The sequence below is a fragment of the Colletotrichum phormii genome (genome assembly GCF_030913505.1).
Source record: "Colletotrichum phormii strain CBS 102054 chromosome Unknown BDP81scaffold_3, whole genome shotgun sequence".
Taxonomy (NCBI): domain Eukaryota; kingdom Fungi; phylum Ascomycota; class Sordariomycetes; order Glomerellales; family Glomerellaceae; genus Colletotrichum; species Colletotrichum phormii.
Genome location: NW_026851445.1, coordinates 1,146,111 through 1,165,556, shown reverse-complemented (window position 1 = coordinate 1,165,556; position 19,446 = coordinate 1,146,111). Strand labels below are relative to the sequence as shown.

The window sequence follows — 19,446 nt, the reverse complement described above, 5'->3', positions numbered from 1 at the left end:
TTATTCCTCCGACACTGTCCTTGCCCGCCTTCCCGGTTGTACTTTCGTCTTCCGTCCTTCGCTACCCATCTCCCTCGACAGCTCCCGCCCATCCCCGATCTTCAGGGTCGTCGCTCATCATCCGTCCATCCTCATTCCGTCCGATAAACATTTCCAACAACTCACCGCTCTCGGTTTCGATCCTCGCCGTCGCTGTGTCCTCTCTCTCTCAGCCTTCTGATCCGAAACGCCTACGTTACCGCCGACGCCAAACGACCATCACTACCAATCGACGACGCCCTGCGATCCATCTCAGCCTCGCCATTAATTTTCTTCTCGCCAGCGTTATCTAATACTGCTATGGGCATTTAACGTGCATTCATTCGGGACCTCACGCGCGGTTTAATCAATTCGACGGCTCGACGAGCCCTGCACTCGAATATTTACCGCACCCAAATCCCATTATTCTTCCCGTCAGCGGCTTCCTCGAAGCCTCGACCTTTCTGGAAAATGGGTGCCTGTATGAGCTCAAACAATGAGGAGGTGGAACAGAAAAAGAAGAGTCAGGCAATCGACCGACAACTAGAGGAGGACTCGAAGAGGTTACGCCGGGAATGCAAGATTCTCTTGCTCGGTAGGTTTTGACGCCAGAGTTCAATCCTGAGGGATCTCGATGGGGAGCCGACTTGCTGACAACCACGCAGGATCCGGAGAAAGTGGTAAATCCACGATAGTGAAGCAGATGAAGATCATCCATTTGAAGGGCTATTCGGAAGATGAACTGTACAACTATCGCCCGACCGTGTTCAAGAACCTGGTGGAATGCGCAAAAGCAGTGATCCAGGCCATGCGACAATTCGACATCGAACCGGTAATCGAAGAGAACAAGGCGTATGCCACTTTCCTCATGGAATACACAGCCGAATCTGGCCCCCAAGCACACATCGATCCCCAGATTGGCATCGCCATCCAGTCAATATGGAGCGACCCCGCAAGGGAACAGCTCATGGAGAGGCAGACTGAGTTCTACTTGATGGACTCTGCAGAGTAGTAAGTGTGCTCAATTGGACACTTGGGATGTCAGGGCAAGAAACGCTAACAAGATGGCGACAGCTTCTTCCAGGAGGTCATGCGGATCGTAGCACCAGACTACCTCCCGAACGAAATGGATGTTCTCAGAGCCAGAACGAAGACGACTGGTATCTACGAGACAAGATTTCAGATGGGACAACTCAGCATACAGTGAGGCTCTGTGATCGACTGTGCGCACTTTACAAATGCTAACAATTTCTACAGCATGTTTGATGTTGGCGGTCAAAGAAGTGAGAGAAAGAAGTGGATTCATTGCTTCGAAAATGTCACTTCAATTATTTTCTGCGTTGCCCTTAGCGAGTACGACCAAGTTTTGCTGGAGGAGAGCAGTCAGGTACGTCATCCCACGAAGCCATGTCTCCCACTCAATGCCGTGTACTAACGGCTACAGAACCGAATGATGGAAAGTTTACTACTGTTTGACTCGGTGGTCAACTCACGGTGGTTCATGCGCACCAGTATCATCTTGTTCTTGAACAAGGTGGATATCTTCAAGCAGAAGCTCGGACGTTCACCACTGGGCAATTACTTCCCAGACTACTCAGGCGGTAACGACGTCAACAAGGCAGCCAAGTACCTCCTCTGGAGGTTCAATCAGGTCAATCGAGCACACCTCAACCTATATCCCCAGTAAGTGAAAGCGTCATTGTTTCGGTGGGCGGGGGCTAATCCGACTGTAGCCTGACTCAAGCAACCGACACATCCAACATCCGATTGGTGTTTGCGGCCGTCAAGGAGACGATCCTCAACAACGCCCTTAGGGACTCTGGCATCCTATAAACCACCAGTCGCCTCGGCTACCAATTTTCCTTAATGTTTAGATTCATCTCCTCTGTAGCGGGTCAGCGTTTTATAGCATTGCCGGGCGTTGTGGGCGGCACCTCGTTTGGACGGCGTTCACTCTGGTTTATACGCTCGCTAGCGATACGACACGGGTGCGAGCGAATCGTCGGTCAGTGCCTTGGTCGAGGACGGCACGTCACGGCAATTCCATTTCATTTGCATCACGGAACCAATCGCTCGAAGATGGACATTCGCAACCGGTTGCTGCCCGCCTACGCGAGATACGCCGGGTTACTGTGGTGGAAGAGATGCTCATGTGAAAGCGTTTCTGGGACGAAGAGTACGCCGTGGGTTGGAGTATGGTATGGGAAACGGGAAATTCAAAGATGATGTGATGAATTGGCCGTTCGTTTTCTTTTGTCTCTATTTTGGGATGATGCTCGAAACTTGGGAAAGCGCCGGCATCTGCCCTCTTGAAAGCGGTAGCGTATGGGCCTGACTGATAGCTGGAGAGAGTTGCGACAGCGAAATGAAGCACATCTCTATATGCGAACCATTCGTGTGCCAGGAACGTGCCAATACCTCCCTAAAAGAGCTCATCCCAGGTTTCTGATCATCAGACGGGGACGACGACGATGGAGAGAGGTCGCAGACAATGACAAGAAGGATGAGAAGGGGGAACCGGGCGAGCTCACGAGAAAGAGAGAAGAAACCCCCCGCAGAACGCTGGCTTGATTGAAGCTTCGCGATTGCGGCAGATGATGTTCTTTTCTTTTTCCCTCATTTGTATACTATTATCGTCTTAATCATGCAAGCAAGGCTATGTGGGCTGCTGGAAGCGGTCGCATCTTTTATTCTCATGTATTCGTTAACTAATTATAAACTGTTTTGATGCGTGATATTTGGCGTTGAAGCCTTGTGAACGCCAGGGGCAGTCGCCAATGATGGCTACTAATAATACCAATTATGATAGATAACCCGCAAATCTGTGATATCTTCAGTGGGCCCTTAGAGCCCAGGATTATGGTGAGTGAGAGAAGAAGAGATGTGCTGTGTGGGCGGGAACCAGGAACATCAGGCGATGTATTGATGTAGATTTTTTGGGTGGTGGTGGATTGGCACCTTGGGAGGATGTTATTACATTGCATTCCGACTGGGACCCGTGGGATGTGGGATGAGTTAGCCCAGGCCAGCCATGTCGTGCTCACTCTTGTCTGGGTCGTTGGACGACAGGAAAGGTGGGGGAGAGCTTTGTGATGCATGTTGATGGAGACTTAGCCCGTATTCGAGAGGTTGGGGGGTGGTTTATCAGACTTTTGAAGAATGGAGCTGAAGAACACCACCCAGCTGCCAGGAATAAGAGGAGGAAGGAAGCGGTGGTGGGGCTCTAGCTGGAACAGAGTCGCAAACGGGATGTTCGGCGAGAGCGGAGAGCTTCCATTCTATGGAGTACTGGGTACCATCATGATTCAACAGTTAAGCTTGCCAGCTATCAAGCTATGTACCCCGGGCGACGAAGTAGAGTTGGCGCCGGTGTGAGGAGGAATCCCTCTTGTTGTGGAGCTCGGGGGGTGGGCATAAGGGGGGGTCGGTCGAGTCGGTTGGGCTGGTGAATCACCATGTTCTCACTTACTAAGGCAGACTTACGGATACGCCGTCCGTCCCTTCGCCCAAGGTGAAGTAGAAGGCAGAAGGTGTGGAAGAAAGAGTAAGGTGAGGTATTCGTAGGCCGGACAGCCGTGGGCGGGTTACCGAGGTGTTGGCATTCTTGTGTCCCGCACCCGGGAGGCGACTTGCAGCTGGAATGGCGGGAAGGGGCAAAGGTACGGATACTGCATGCCGTGGGCGGCAAGAAGAACGTGGTTGCCAGAGAGATTTGAAAAGTTCTGCCCCCCTTGGGGGATTTGAGGAATTGAGAGGGTGGGAGGGGGACTATGCTTATTTGCACGATGCGGTTTGCGGCAGGCTTGAGATGCTTCAAAGCTGAGTGAATAAGTGAGCGAGTGAGTGGTTGAGAGTCAGCAGCATATTCTCACGAGCATGGCATGGCATGAGAGCTGAGAGCAGACTCAGTGCAACTTCCCATTCGGCAGAAGTGCGCAATTTGATGTGGATGCAGCTTTTACTGGGTCCCCTTGAACCTTCTTTCCCTCCTTCTTCGGATTACCTATTTCGGGGCTTGCGGTTTTGTCGTCCCGTCAGAATCGGACCATCTCTCAGATCCTGATATCTCGACCTGCCTTGTTTTGTATCTTACAGCTGTTTCCCCCCTCCCCCCATGGCGTCCTTCTCTTTGAGTTGTCAAGGAAGCCACAGATCAAGTGTGTAGGTAGGTAATACCAAGACATCAGGGGAGGCACGACATGTATCGGTCTGAGTCTGAGAAAGCACCGACTGGGGGATGAACATTCCGGGGGGCGCTTGTCCAAGGTTACCTTTTCCCCACGTTCGCCAGGCGTATTGTTTGGGTTCTGGAGACAACTTTGGTGTTAGTCTGCCGCCCATTTTTTTTTTCTTTCTTTTTTTTCTTTTCTGATGCACTGCAGCATCACTAGGCTGGTGGCTGCCGCAGTCGCACCAAAGGTGTTTCTTGGGCTGCATGAGCCTATGAGGTTGCTGAGGTACACCACACCAACTGGGCAATGGACTGTTCCTGCTCACCGCGTTCTGACCGACATCTTCACCGCAGTGGGATGGATGAGCTTGGTTGGGATGGACTGGTTGGCCAACCTAATTCCAATTCGTCTCATCAGCACCTTGATATGCTGGTCCTCGACAACACCAGACCCCCGTACAGAGAGATGAAAACTGCTGCTACACTGCCACTACGTTACCTTTTCTCTCTAACTTCCAGGCATCAGCTTCAACATCATGGACAGTAGACTCGAGAAGTAAGCCCCAAGGTCTGCGACATTCCATCTAAGTTAAACCGTTGTTGGGGTTGCGTTCTTAGGACGGTCGCTCACCGTGCGTCACACAAGTCACCCCGCATTAAATCGCAGTAGGTACCTTAGCTCGAGGCACCAAAGCAAGCCGCAGCCCATCCAATGGTTCCTGTCGAGCTTCGACTATGGACTGCCCAGGCTCGAGTTGCGACCTTTTGCTATCCCGCAAGATGAGGTCATATCAGGTGGTTTTCTTTCCGCCTGAGAGTTTCTCTATCTCTGTCTCTCTCTCTCTCTCTCTCTCTCTCTCTCTCTCTCTCCTCTCCGTTGCACCCAGTCGAGAAACAGACCAGGGGTGGCCCAGCAAGAACCCAAACATCCTGACACCCTGGGAAGACCTGGATGGGGAACTGGACAGGGAAAATGGGGCTCAATAGCTCCAGAGCTGCATCGCGTCTTCAGTGGTGTGTGCGGGTTGTCAGATCAGCCCCAATAAAAAAGTCTGGCCTCTCTGGAACCTCAGACCTTGGAATAATGCTGGATCTGTCTGGCACTCTGGGATAGAGTGCCACATTTTGTTGGCTCGGTACGGATACCTTCAGCGAGACTGGCGCATTCTGTGCAAGAAGATCAGGCAAATACCTAAGAGCATGCGTGTACGAATACATTACACTCTGTCCGCATATAGCAACCAGACCATGCCATTGCCCATGCCCCCCCCCCATGTTCCATACCTCCCGTGCCCATCTCCATGTAAGAAGGTAGCAGTTAGCAATTGCCAACCACAGCAATCCATTGGGACTAATTATCCGTACCTACCTTACCTTACCTCACCTCCTTACCTACCCTGTATAGCACAGCAGGTAGGTACTTTGTACGATGAATGGAGAGCTGCTCCTGCTACTCCTCCTCCTCTTCCTCCTTTGTCCATCGGGTATAGTCGTCCGTTGCATGCCATGCCTAGGGGGAGGTGAGGCAGCTAACAAAGATGCTCCGTACCTACCTCACCTCGACTTGCCTGTCTCTTTCTTCCTCTTAATAAGTGTCCCACCGTCCCCCCTCCTCCTGTTTATGACTTCTTGACCTCTCCTTCTACTTTACCCCTCCTCCTCCTCCCCCATCTTCCCCTCCCTTCTTCCACCTACAAAGCTCCCGGTTCACCTTGTAGGAGTCCCCTCATCATCCATCTATAACCTCGCCTCTACCAAGCTTCGTTCGCACCGTAGAGCTATCAGTATTCTTCTACATCGTCCTGGACGGTCCCGTTGCAGACAACCCTACCTCGAGAACGCTATTTCAAACTCAACCCTACAGCAAAGCTCGTCCGCCAGCTTTGCCAATCTTTCAGCTGAGACGCTTCGTCCGCTGTTAGCTGAGCACGAATCCCGGCCGCGAGTGGTGTGGACTGAGCTTCAGGCACCGCCAACACCCCGCTCTTCTCCCCACTAACATCCTGGGCCTGTCCTGTACGTCCCGTTCGCTCCGCCCGTCAAAACAGTCTGGACCTCGTCCTCCTCGCCCTCCTCCGTCTCCCCCCTCGTTTCTCGCCCGTCACGTACGACCGAGTGGTGTTTCGATTTCCGCATTCCTGTTCCTCGTATTCTCCGAGGAGGATCCTCCAGCATAGCTAACTGAACGTGCCAGACAGTTTCCCAGACCAGTTCGAGTCCTTGATCGAGCCAATTGACTCCCCATTTCATCGCCACTTTATTTATCGTACGAGAGCTACTCAAGATGTCGGCAGCTACGGAAGAGCGTCTCCCTGTGCGGGAGCGACGTCCCTCGACGAGCGCCCCCATTGTCGATATCCAGGGCTCTGTCGGCCCGGCCGGCATTTCGCGCCCCAAGCACAAGAGAACTTTCACCGGTTTCGGTGCTGGAGAGATCAAGAGCGTCGAGGGTGAGTTGTTTTGCTTTCTCCATTCAATTGGCATGACTTCCGGGGAGAGGGGCAGACGCCATGTGCTCGCCAGCTTCCGAAAGATGTGGGCGAGCGAGCTCTCGCGCAGCTCTCGCGCAGCTCTCGTGGAGCTTGGAGGGGCAGCTCCTCAGCCCGGGCCCAAAGTACCCCGCACTGATCGTCGCGAGCTCCATCACGCCACACTAGGATCCAGTAGCTTCCTTTTCCCCTGCCACACATCCTCACTTACACCAATGTCACCACCAAATGCAATGCCGATGCCGAATCGCAAGCTAATGGCCTCTGAACAGCTTCTATCCCCGAGCCTCAGCGTGAGGCTTGGTCCAAAGCCCAAGGCGGCCCTTTCAAGACCAAGGATGAGTTCGAAAAGGAGGTCGTCCGCCACGTCGAGACCACTTTGGCTCGCAGCATGTTCAACTGCGACGAGACGGCTGCCTACTCTGCCGCCAGTTTGGCCTTCCGTGACCGTCTGGTCAAGCAATGGAACAAGACTCAGCAGCGCCAGACCACCGTGGACGGAAAGCGTGTCTACTACTTCTCTCTCGAGTTCCTTATGGGCCGTGCCCTCGACAATGCCATGTTGAACGTTGGCTTGAAGGACGTTGCCAAGGGTGAGTTACAAGGAGGCGCCGAACCATGTCTAGATGGCACAATACTAACAGTACCGTGCAGCTGGTCTTGACGACCTTGGTTTCCGCATCGAGGACGTGATTGAGCAGGAGCATGACGCTGCTCTTGGAAACGGTGGCCTGGGCCGTTTGGCTGCTTGCTTCCTCGACAGTCTTGCGTCTCTCAACTTCCCCGCCTGGGGCTATGGCTTGAGATACAGATACGGTATCTTCAAGCAGGAGATTATCGATGGCTACCAAGTCGAGGTGCCCGACTACTGGCTTGACTTCAACCCATGGGAGTTCCCCCGTCACGATGTTACTGTCGATGTGAGTTGACGAGGGTAGCCTTCGTTTCGAATGAATACTGACAATCCTCAAGATCCAATTCTTTGGTCATGTCACAAAGTCGACAGACTCGAACGGCAAGACTGTTGCCAGCTGGGAGGGTGGTGAGACGGTCACCGCCGTGGCATACGACGTGCCCATACCGGGATACGCCACACCCTCGACCAACAACTTGCGTTTGTGGTCCAGCAAGGCTGCTAGCGGAGAGTTCGATTTCCAAAAGTTCAATAATGGAGAGTACGAGAGCTCAGTTGCCGACCAGCAGCGGGCCGAGACGATCAGCGCGGTTCTGTACCCCAACGACAACCTTGAGCGCGGAAAGGAGCTTCGTCTGAAGCAGCAGTACTTCTGGTGTGCTGCCTCTCTTTACGACATCGTTCGTCGCTTCAAGAAGTCCAAGCGCCCCTGGAGAGAGTTCCCCGACCAGGTTGCCATCCAGCTGAACGACACTCACCCCACGTTGGCCATCGTTGAGCTGCAGCGTATCTTGATTGATCTCGAGAAGCTGGAGTGGGACGAGGCATGGAACATCGTCACTGCCACGTTTGGCTACACGAACCACACAGTTTTGCCCGAGGCTCTGGAGAAGTGGCCCGTCGGTTTGGTCCAGCACTTGCTCCCTAGACACTTGCAGATTATCTACGACATCAACCTGTTCTTCCTTCAGAGCGTCGAAAAGATGTTCCCCAACGACCGCGAAATCCTCGGCAGGGTCTCGATCATAGAAGAGTCGCAGCCCAAGATGGTGCGCATGGCTTACCTGGCAATTGTCGGCTCTCACAAGGTCAATGGTGTAGCTGAGCTGCACTCTGATCTCATCAAGACCACCATTTTCAAGGACTTTGTCAACATCTACGGCCCCGACAAGTTCACCAACGTCACCAACGGCATCACCCCGAGACGTTGGCTGCACCAGGCCAACCCTCGCCTGTCTGACCTCATTGCGTCCAAGACTGGTGGCAACTACGACTTCCTGAAGGACCTGACAAGGTTGAACCAGCTTGAGCTCAGCGTCAACGACAAGGAGTTCCGCAAGGAATGGGCCGAGATCAAGTACGCCAACAAGGTCCGCCTCGCTAAGTACATCAAGACCACGACGGGCGCCAGTGTCAACCCTGCGGCGCTCTTTGACGTCCAAGTCAAGCGTATCCACGAGTACAAGCGTCAGCAGCTCAACATCTTTGGTGTCATCCACCGCTACCTTACCCTCAAGGCCATGTCGCCCGAGGATCGCAAGAAGGTTGCTCCCCGTGTTTCCATCTTTGGAGGAAAGGCGGCGCCTGGCTACTGGATGGCCAAGCAAATTATTCACTTGGTCAACAGCGTTGGTTCAGTAGTCAACAATGACGAGGAAATCGGCGACCTTCTCAAGGTCATCTATCTGGAGGACTACAATGTCAGCAAGGCGGAGATGATCATCCCTGCGTCTGACCTGAGCGAGCACATCTCCACTGCCGGTACCGAGTAAGTGAACCCCAATCTTCAACGCCGACGGCGTCTCGGCTAACGTGTCATGCAGGGCTTCTGGTACGAGTAACATGAAGTTTGTTCTCAATGGCGGCCTGATTATCGGCACGTGCGACGGCGCCAACGTAAGTGATCCCGATGGGATGGAACTGGCTGGACGATCGTTTCTAACACTGGCCTAGATTGAGATCACGCGTGAGATTGGCGAGAACAACATTTTCCTCTTTGGCAACCTTGCCGAGGATGTGGAAGATCTCCGCCACTCGCACAACTACGGAACCCACTCGATTGACGAAAACCTTGCCAAGGTCTTCTCTGCCATTGACAATGGCACATTCGGCTCCGTGTCCGACTTCCATGCGCTAGTCTCGGCCGTCCGTGACCACGGAGACTACTACTTGGTATCAGACGACTTCAACAGCTACATTGAGACGCACCACCTTGTTGATGAGGCGTACAAGAACCAAGAGGAGTGGATCACAAAGTCCATCACCAGTGTAGCTCGCATGGGCTTCTTCAGCAGTGATCGCTGCATCAACGAGTATGCCGAGGAGATCTGGAATGTCGAGCCCCTCAAGGTCGAGGACTAGACTAGACCATGGCGCTACAAAGACAAGACCGAGACGGCGTAAAATGACCTAGACGGGGATGGCTGGTCAGGCGTGCACGGAACCGAGTACCTATTGCACCATTGCACTCGAAACTCTTCAAGAAGGCGGGGGCTATAACGAACAGTGCTAGATAATATCTTTCTTTTGTATAGTTTATGAGAATGCCCTAAGAATGGTGTCCGCAGCTATTGAAACCATGAGGTGTTGACTTGTGGAGTGAGCGACTGTGTTGTGTTCCAGATGACTCAGCAACCGAGGTAGCGATTTGTTGATTTGTCGCTTTTTTAGAATGGCCTCGAACGGCGACCATTGTTGGAAACGGAGCAGGGTGACAAGGGGAATTGCAACGTGAACGTTTCGACAAGGGAAGTGGAAACGATGGGGCGCCTGTTTTGCTTCACTGACGTCATTATGCGGCAATGTGGACGTCGTCCACAGCGACCAAGGGGAAAATGGACAACAGGCCAGGGAAGGGTCATCAGCATGGAGTGGCTCTCTCCAAGGCTCCAATTGCTCCAAGGAGTGCCTTCTTCTGGGACGGATCGATTCCGGGGACTACTTCCAAGCTTCCGGCAAAAAGGACGCGACTCCGCGAGCACGCGAGAAAAGGGCGGTCAAGGATCACCAAACCAAAGAAAATCCAGAACCAACTTTTCTCGTCGCTGATTAGCAAAAGTGTTCGGGAACTTTAGAGACCTGCCTTTTGGAAGGCAACCCCGTCAGTTTTGCCCAATCCAATCCCCAAATAAACGTGCATGTTCCAGACTTTGTTTCCTCGGCACCCGGCGGGCGGATCAGCAAGTGAGTAGTAGACTGTAGTGTAGGTGTGATATTCCTTTCGTACTTGCTGCATGCCTTTGCGAAACAATGGAAACAAGTTTAAAAAAGACATTTTTGCTGCGTGCTGCATATGCGTGTATTCGCAAAAAGTGTGTGCATTTGGGTTGGCCGACCGCCTGCCCGGCGTCCTTCTCCGTTTGGGATGTATAATACCGATCCGTTACGGCATGTCGGCAGCGAGTGAGCTTGGTCCGGGGGACAACCTCCGGGGAGGAAGGTCGGGTTTGTATTGGGTTGACTGCTGTCGTCATCTTTGCAAATGTGGGAAAAGTTGAGACCCTGCTTTTCTCTCCTGTTAGGTTCTGGATCCAGATATGTTTTTGTGGTGAACCAAGGGACTAACTCAAAACCAGCCCTGCTGGAGCCTGGGAGAGCAAGACTGGAGGAGAGGTGCATAATGACATCAGAGGAACGACAGGAACGAATGCTGGCCCTGGCTAGGTCCCTGATTCCTGCCTTCCCTCCCTCTCCTCATCTGTCAAAACGGTAAGAGCCGGCCGGCAATGAAGAGACATTTGACTCCGTACTGCCGATTAGATATAGACGCTGGACATAGTATGGTACGCTCAGAACATAGTTGTGGCTCTCGGTAGAGCAATACGCGTGCGGATGTGATTTTGGCTTCAGAGCCGCATTCCCATGTGGAGGAAATGATTCGTGTAGTTGGAAGGCCGCCCTCTGCTACGGATTCTGTTGTCAATAGAGGAACCCTCGTGGCCTCCAGCGCTATTTTCGAACCGGCCGGGAGCTTAGATAACGCCGGCTCAAGGCCGACGAGCTTACCCTCGTGTTGGTTACTCCTCTAGATCACGGAAAAGAAGCGTTGTTGGGAATACTTTGACGAATCAGCGTGTTGACAGGTCAAAGTGAACGGGATGATCTTCGATACACATGACAGAGTTCAGGGTCCAGAGGATGAAGGGTCCTTGGACCGTGTGCTTGTGTTCCCACCACTCCGTCCTTTTCTGGTGCATCTGCTGGTCGCATGAGGTAGGGAGAGAGTTGGAGGGTCCTTTTCGTACATTCTCCCGCCTTGCGCTGCACCACGCCGTTTTCTTCTTCTCTGCGGCTCAGATTAGCATCACCAAACGGATTATACACAGGTTGACCCCTGGAGGTTCCCAGCATGAAGGGTCCAGTTTGAGATCCATCGCAGCGAATTCAGGGCGCAAGGTGCCAAAAGTTGTACGCATGTCACCCTCAGAGTTCCTGGGAAGCTCCTGATTCCCGGGTGGGATGGTGCTGCTTGTCATGATCTTACTCCATCATGACGGATCTGAAAGGTAATTGTTGACTCAAAGGTGTCCACTCTGCAACCACACAAGCAAAACCGACGCCGCTGCTATGCATCGTTGTGCCTGAGTTGGCCGAGAATGGTAGCCGAACATTGTAAATCCACGTGTCGTGTCTGGCGGGTGCCCGTTGTGGGCGATGAATTGCGAATGTGGTTCCGTTATCTCAATCGCCGAGACGGTCAAGAGATCGAGAGCATGACTTGTTACAAACATGTCAAAACCGGTTCTAGTCGAGGTTCCCAGATTGCCATCAACAATTCTATCCCAATGGTGGTGAATCGAGATTCAATATCACAATCAATTCGAAAAGGGCTTAGACTCCTTTATTGTTTTTGAGCATCTGGTCAGCTGGGAGGTCCAGTCAGTATCGAGAATTCTAAAGAGCATTACTTATGCACAAAGGTGTTACCCGTTCCCGTGCCGCGGAAGGGCTTGATGGGATCCATTCCGTATTATTCTTATCCTCGGAGCCCAATCAATGCGGCCGGACGTATGTCCAGCTACAGCAGGTAATGCGCTGAATTGGGCATATTCAGGCCAGTCTAGAACATGCGGCTACTGTGGCCGGGGAAGCCCCGTGACGGGAATTTTGGGCTACCGCAGTTGCTTTGCGGCGGTCACCCGGATTCTATACCGCTGGGGAGAATGAGGATGGGCGTGTTATGTGCGCTGGGTGAGCTGTGTGACGGACCGTTTTCTCGATTCTCGATCTTCGCCTGCGAGGTCGATGTTGGATAAGGGAGGAGACTGGGAGGGACTGGGAGGGACTGGGACCGTCGATCGAATAGCGTTATTGCCGGGATGGTCGCTTGCTCCCTGCGAGACGGTGTGAAAGGTACGAATTTCGTGTTAGGGGGAAAGGTCGATGTTTCGGGGCGCTAGAAACCCGGACAGTGAGCGGCTAGCATCCTATTGTACGCTAAGCTGACAGCAGGGACTCGACCTGATGGAGAGAGAGCAGGGGCGGCAGGGAGGTACTCTGGAGTCTGGATTAGCGGGACGGTTCACATACGCACCCCTCCCCAGCCCGTCAACGCGACACGACACAGGAAGGTTTCCATTCCCCGGCACCATCTCGATGCGATCTCAAAATGACGTCAGAGGTCGCGGTGCTTTTCGTGGTGGTTTTCACACCTGGCCCCTCTGATGTGCTCTGAAGGTACGAATACTTGGATGCCGTGGCGCAGTCGGTAGGAGGAAGCGCCTTCGGGTGGATGCGTTCGCCGTGGAGTCCTGGTAGTCCCCCGATGTCCTCTAGATGTGCCTCGATAGTCGATATAAGGTAGCTTGTCGGAACAGACCGGCAAGGACTCCACTGACGAGGCTGGTCGAGGGAGAAGAATGCTAGAGGTATGCGGGTTCAATGATTGTACAAGAATGCACATGTGCGCACATGCACAAGCGGCGGAGGTGTCGCGTTGCGGATGGTAAATCTGATCTGGCATGGGAATTGGATGCGCACCTGAGGATTATGCTCCTGCGACAGAGTTCGAGCCCCCCGTGAGAAGGAGGTATGGTGTCTTGAATCCATGATGCTGGTAATTCGAGAGTTGCATCGACCAGTGGTGCAAGGGGATGATGATGGGGAACGGGGAAGGAGAATACTGTAACTGAGGTAGGGGTGCCAGTAGAAAGAAGAGGAAGTGAAGTTGGGGGCTAATTGGAACCGTTTAATGCTCACCGTATCTTAAGATAACTTGAGGCTGGGGGGTAAGGTGCCACGGGGGCCACGGAGGCTCGTTGTCCGATACCTAGTAAAATCCCCCGTGGTGTTTGGGCGTGGAGGAGCAAAACGGGAATTGAGGGATTTGGACGGGAAACGGCAAAAGTGCCTTGGAGAAAAACATGGTATTTTGGCAAGACAAAGTGGGCAATCTCCCGTTGGCGTGCCTTCTGTCTGCTCATGGGTGTCCTATGCTCGCGTAAGGGGCGCGGGAAGGTGAGGATAAAGATTGGACCGTCGGGGAAGGAACAACGAACTAGTAGCTGCCAACTGTGTTATCGCAGTGGTAACTTCAAGGTAGGCGGGCACACAGCAAGTGCAAGCCAAGCCCATCATCGTCGATCTGTTATTGTTGTACCGCTCCCAGATATCCACGAGTACACTAGAACTCCATGCTGATACTGCACCGCTGCCTTCCCTGCCGCCGGTTCACCGACCAGTTGTCTAATGAACAATGTAATTTGCTGTCTCGCGACTGCCTTGCCGCTAAGATAAAACAAGCCAAAACCATGCCGTCCGGTCTTGGGAGTGGAAAGTTATGTGACTTGCGACCGGCTGGAGCGGCGCCTTGTCTAATTCATCATCACGACCAACAACAGCTCGAGATGCCTTCTCCTGCCTGTCTTGTCTGAGTAGCGAGTTGGACAAAATCTTGTTTTCACGGCACGGCATTGTTGGAGGAAGAATTCCCCAGCTCGGCCCGTGGTGAGCTGAAAGTGAAATTGGCGGTGCCGCTGATGCTCAGACCATTCCATGAAGCTCCGTTTGTGACAGGTCAACCTTTCGTTGTCTCTCGGTCATTTTGAGATATCTTGCAGCAATTCTCCCATCGTCTCATGTTGTTGCCAGCCGCTCCCAAAACAGCAAGCCAAAAAGACCGAGGCTCGCGGCAAGAGACAATATACGCAACCTCACACAACCATAAGTTCAGCCTCATCTCGACTTGTTTCTCCTCGAACCTAAGAGATCGGATCGGAAAGCAAGTCTCTCTACTTCCGCAGTCTGCACTCCCGAGTCACACCGGACATTCTGCTCCTCTACGTGGTTGAAGTTGCCGCTGCCGTCGTCTCATCTCAGTCTTGGTCAACTCCTTTCGACTTGGTCACCTGTGACTTCCTACTTAGCCTAGTCTATTGTGCACATTCAAGTACCTTGCGTTAGCAGTTGCCGTCTCCATCTAACCCGCCTCTCCGTCCAGTCAGACCTTCTGTAGTCTGTACACATACTTATGTAGCCTGCTTATTACCTGACCTTGTCCGGCCCTTCCCATCCACTGTGCCCGTCTTGTACAAGTTGTCGTTACCGCCGCCTCCCCGCCAGTAACATTCAACCGTAACCCGTCTGGCTCGTTACATTATTGGACAGGAAGACGGCAGCGGGGGCAGAGCAAGGTACAGATACCCCTGTCTTGTCTTCACTCCCACGCTTACCGTGCAAGCTCTTCCGTCTTTCACGCTGGGCAATGTCACTTCCAGATCCAGCCAGTGTCTCTCCGTCTTCTGGCCGACTTGTGCATGCCCCTCTCCCCTCGCATGTACCCCCTCTGAACTTGCTCCGCTCTACCTATGCGGGAGGGGGGGGGGGGGGGGGGGGTGGCCAGGGCAGAGGCCATTCTTTCTACTGGCTGAATATCGCTTAATTAGGTAGTAGTCTCCCCAATAGATACCGCTCCATGTACATAACGCAGTGTTTATGTTAACTCGACGGCAAGTACGCCCCTTCCTCTTATATCTCAGCCCACTATGTCAGCAGAGTAGCCTTCCTAGAATAGAGCAGCGATTCTAGCAGAGACCTTAGGGGCTAAGGGACTCAGGACATTGTTCAAAAAAAAAAACCAAAGAGAAAAAAAAGCGTCCTTTTACATACGTAAGGGCCGCTCTCAAGACGAAGGGTTACCCAACCAGCATAGCGACCCCTTAGGGACATACCCCCCTAAACAGCAGTAGAATGGACCTCTGTCGAGAGCACCCCCCCTCCCGGGTAGGTAGGTATTCTCACACACTCAATCGCGCCTCCTAGGAATCATTCAAAAGTACTTTCCCCCTTCGAGAATTGCTCATGTGTGTTGCTTGACTTTTCGTTTTCTCGCATTTTTAGCCAGATGCGTTTCCGGATACTCATCTCTCTTTTATCTCCATAACTCACATTCACTTCCAAAGACAATTCGAAAAGTAACATCAGAGCCACTACCGGAAAGCCTCATACGCGTCCTTGCCTCCTGCACATCTATCGACAGGTGTTGTTGTATATCCACCTCCAACGGCATCCTCAGCTTCACGGCAGCAGCGAACGAGAGACGAGAACGACGACCCGATCGACACTTGTGCGGATTTGCTACCTGCATTCCCCACGTGCGCCCGCCACTCGCGCGCCCATCACCACGGCCACCTTTTGGTTTGAGCTTTCTCGCCCGGACTTGATCCCGAAGAAACTCGAAAAGCGGAAGGGTGACGCCTTTGGATAAACAAACAGAATAGGGCAACATCGCGAAGGATAAGAAAAGAGCATCGCCGAAATATTCAACTCTGTAAGTGAGAAATCCTCCTACCAGAATGCTGTGCCGGGGAATATCTTGAACATCTCCCACTGGTCCTTGTCATCATACTTCCTCCCCTTTGCACCGAATAAGTTCCCCCGTTCTTGTACTACAGTACTGCCGCCTACGCCGTCTCCGGCATGGTTAATTGTGGAATTGGACACCCTTGGCACCGAAAGTCGACAATTCTGGAAGGGTAAAAAAAGGGAATATGCATAGGCAAAAACGGCGAATTACGAAGGAGAATAAACATGGGCGGCCAGGATCGAGAAGAAAACCAGATTCCTGTTCCGCTATTGCTGTCGCCCCCTAGCTGCATTCGCTGCCATTTACAGTACTGCGTACTGCTTGCTTCCTTGCAAGAAAAAAAAAAGGTCTCGCTAATGCCGTTGCCACATTGTTCAGGTTGCTCCGGATCCCATCCCATCCCAGAAAAGGCCCAGAAGGAGACGCGGAAGCAGTACTTCGTACCTGAAGGCAGTCCACCCGTCCCCTAACGACAGGACAAAACGGAGAAAGAGACGTGCGCTCACTCGCTGCCCACGCTTCCCACCTACCCCGCTGCGATTTTGCACTCACACGCCCTCACGCCCACACGTCCCACGCCCGCCGTCCCACGTCCCACGTCCCATACGTCCATACCTAGTCCACCGTCCACAGTCCACCGTCTACGACCAGCCAGCGACCTTCTCCTCCCAGCCCAAAGAATCCACGTCCCAGAACCAGGCCTAAGACCAGGCCGCCGAACAGCCACCCCTCCAGCGCGCAACAAATCCTTGAGCTCGCTCCCCCGCCGTCGCTGCATCTCTTTCAAATCCAGCCGACTCCCGCTCTCTTGTCGACTTCCCTACACACGCAGACCAGACGGAAAGCTGCCCATCGCACACCTCACATACCGCAAAACCTCCTCTTCGAATTCCCTCACCTCGTCCAAATTCGAGTTGATCATCGAGCCTGTTTCTCGCTCATCACAGCAGAACCGTCACCAGAAGCATAATTTGACCCGTCGATCTCCCGGCTGTCATCTTTCTACTCCACCACCCCTCACCACTCTTTAATCCTCCCCGCCGCACGACGACCAATTTCCATCCTCCTCCCCGATCGGCCTCCCTCTCTCTCTCTGCTTCTCCCCTCCAGCCGCTCAATCCGAAAATCCAATCCTTCTCGATCAGGTAGATCGATCATCACACGAAAATGGCCGAATTCGTTAGAGCACAAATTTTCGGTACTACCTTTGAGATCACCTCGAGGTACTCGGACCTGCAACCCGTTGGTATGGGAGCCTTCGGTCTCGTTTGGTTAGTCTGAGAAAATACCATCCATCGCAACGAATTCTCGTTGCGACCATTCATTCGTATCTGCTGACACGTCTTTTCGCTGCCAGCTCCGCCCGTGACCAACTTACCAACCAGAATGTCGCCGTCAAGAAGATTATGAAGCCCTTCAGCACTCCCGTTCTCGCCAAGCGAACATACCGTGAGCTCAAGCTGCTCAAGCACTTGAGACATGAGAACGTACGTTTGCCCTCGCCTTTGCTTGCCTCTCTATACGCATTCTGGTCGGCATGCGCTGATATCCACCCAGGTCATCTCTCTCAGTGATATCTTCATTTCTCCCCTCGAGGATATCTACTTCGTCACAGAGCTTCTCGGCACCGACTTGCACAGATTGCTCACCTCCAGACCCCTCGAGAAGCAGTTCATCCAGTATTTCCTTTACCAAATCATGGTAAGTCCGCCCCTGACCGGAGTCTTCTCCGACAACCGAATTGACATGGTTTTGTAGCGAGGTCTGAAATACGTCCACTCTGCTGGTGTGGTTCACCGTGATTTGAAGCCTAGCAATATTCTCGTCAATGAGAACTGTGACTTGAAGATTTGCGACTTCGGTCTCGCCCGCATCCAGGACCCTCAGATGACTGGTTACGTCTCGACGAGATACTACCGTGCTCCTGAGATCATGCTCACGTGGCAAAAGTACGACGTTGAGGTCGACATCTGGAGTGCGGGATGCATTTTCGCCGAGATGCTGGAGGGCAAGCCTCTGTTCCCCGGCAAGGACCACGTCAACCAGTTCTCCATCATCACCGAGCTTCTGGGCACTCCTCCTGACGATGTCATCAACGGCATTGCCAGTGAAAACGTAAGTTGATGCAGAGCCGAAGCAATTATCGAATTATCTACTGACAAGGACATAGACTCTCCGATTCGTCAAGTCCCTGCCCAAGCGCGAAAGGCAACCCTTGAAGAACAAGTTCAAGAACGCCGACCCCTCCGCCATTGATCTCTTGGAGAGAATGCTGGTCTTTGATCCCAAGAAGCGGATAACGGCGACCGAGGCGCTCTCGCACGACTACCTTGCTCCCTACCACGACCCCTCTGACGAGCCCGTCTCCGAGGAGAAGTTCGACTGGAGTTTCAACGATGCTGATTTGCCCGTGGACACATGGAAGATCATGATGTAAGTCGCTGCTATTTGAAGTCGTCGTGATATATGTGCTAATGAGGGTCTACTTGCAGGTACTCCGAAATACTCGACTACCACAACGTGGATGCGTCCGCGCAACAGATGGAAGAGCAGTTTAACGCACAATAGATGAAGGGGTTCAGGGGCGGAGCGAGGATAAATAGGAGGCGGGAGGCTATGATACCACGCAAAACCAGAACGGCACGTGTTTCCAGTACATTCGCACGCAATCATGGTGTTCGGAAGAGGGGATCGGTTATTGTAACGTTGACAATGCAAATGGCCAACAGTATACGCGATATAAAGGACTGGCATGCATCTTGGAGGTGTTTTTCTCTTTTTCATCATCTTGTTCCAACGAGTTTTCCTGTTCCTGGGTCTTCGGGCTCTGTTAGAATAAAGTCCGCGGCATAGGGCATAGCGACGAGCTGACAACGGGCTTCAAGGCCCTGACTACGATGACTTGCTTTACCAATCAGGATGACGTACGCTCTACGGGATACTTGAATATGGGACGTCCTTTGCGAACTGGAGGCATGGATGAATACGAGCATAATAGCAGGAAAATGCCGCGGCAGACCACAATCGAAGAGAAAGAGAAAAAAAAAACCCCCCGTAAATTTTTTCCCAAAGGGATAGCCGAGGCTTGTGATCTACCGGTACTACAACCAAAGCAAACCAAATGATGATACCTACCAAGGGGGGCACCCGGTGCAAAGATGAATGTGGCTTGGTTTGTGTGGTTGTGTACGTACAGACCACCGCCACAGGACGTGTGGCTTCAGGGCTGCCTCAGCCACACACACACATCCTGTGTGGCTGACTTTTTGCCACGATCTGTCGGATTTGGGATCGTCACACGAGCAGAGCGGAACTGTTTTATGAAATGTTG

The 19,446-nt window shown here is 52.8% G+C and overlaps 4 protein-coding genes across 4 annotated transcripts; all 4 read left to right on the top strand.

Annotated features, from left to right (window-relative positions):
• Nucleotides 1-489: 489 nt before the first annotated feature.
• Nucleotides 490-1,851, top strand: BDP81DRAFT_310661 (guanine nucleotide-binding protein alpha-3 subunit; the record flags this gene model as incomplete). Its single annotated transcript, XM_060583661.1, has 6 exons — nucleotides 490-613; nucleotides 684-1,029; nucleotides 1,093-1,221; nucleotides 1,276-1,405; nucleotides 1,463-1,701; nucleotides 1,752-1,851. The coding sequence occupies 6 exons, from the start codon at nucleotides 490-492 to the stop codon at nucleotides 1,849-1,851; spliced, it is 1,068 nt and encodes a 355-aa protein (XP_060449738.1).
• A 4,622-nt stretch (nucleotides 1,852-6,473) lies between these two features.
• Nucleotides 6,474-9,673, top strand: BDP81DRAFT_458012 (glycogen phosphorylase; the record flags this gene model as incomplete). The annotated part of the gene is made up of 6 exons (XM_060593357.1): nucleotides 6,474-6,639; nucleotides 6,951-7,271; nucleotides 7,333-7,598; nucleotides 7,651-9,080; nucleotides 9,136-9,208; nucleotides 9,266-9,673. 6 exons carry the CDS (start codon nucleotides 6,474-6,476, stop codon nucleotides 9,671-9,673), a joined length of 2,664 nt encoding a protein of 887 aa, XP_060449737.1.
• A 5,942-nt stretch (nucleotides 9,674-15,615) lies between these two features.
• BDP81DRAFT_403272 (uncharacterized protein) lies at nucleotides 15,616-16,469 on the top strand (the record flags this gene model as incomplete). Its single annotated transcript, XM_060588874.1, has 1 exon — nucleotides 15,616-16,469. A coding segment is annotated over one exon (357 nt), but the record flags the coding sequence as incomplete, so codon positions are not given.
• A 544-nt stretch (nucleotides 16,470-17,013) lies between these two features.
• Nucleotides 17,014-18,998, top strand: BDP81DRAFT_127847 (kinase-like domain-containing protein). Its single transcript, XM_060581696.1, has 6 exons — nucleotides 17,014-17,386; nucleotides 17,473-17,602; nucleotides 17,673-17,816; nucleotides 17,874-18,230; nucleotides 18,286-18,548; nucleotides 18,608-18,998. Exons 1-6 carry the CDS (start codon nucleotides 17,283-17,285, stop codon nucleotides 18,681-18,683), a joined length of 1,074 nt encoding a protein of 357 aa, XP_060449735.1. The 5' UTR covers nucleotides 17,014-17,282; the 3' UTR covers nucleotides 18,684-18,998.
• Nucleotides 18,999-19,446: the final 448 nt, after the last annotated feature.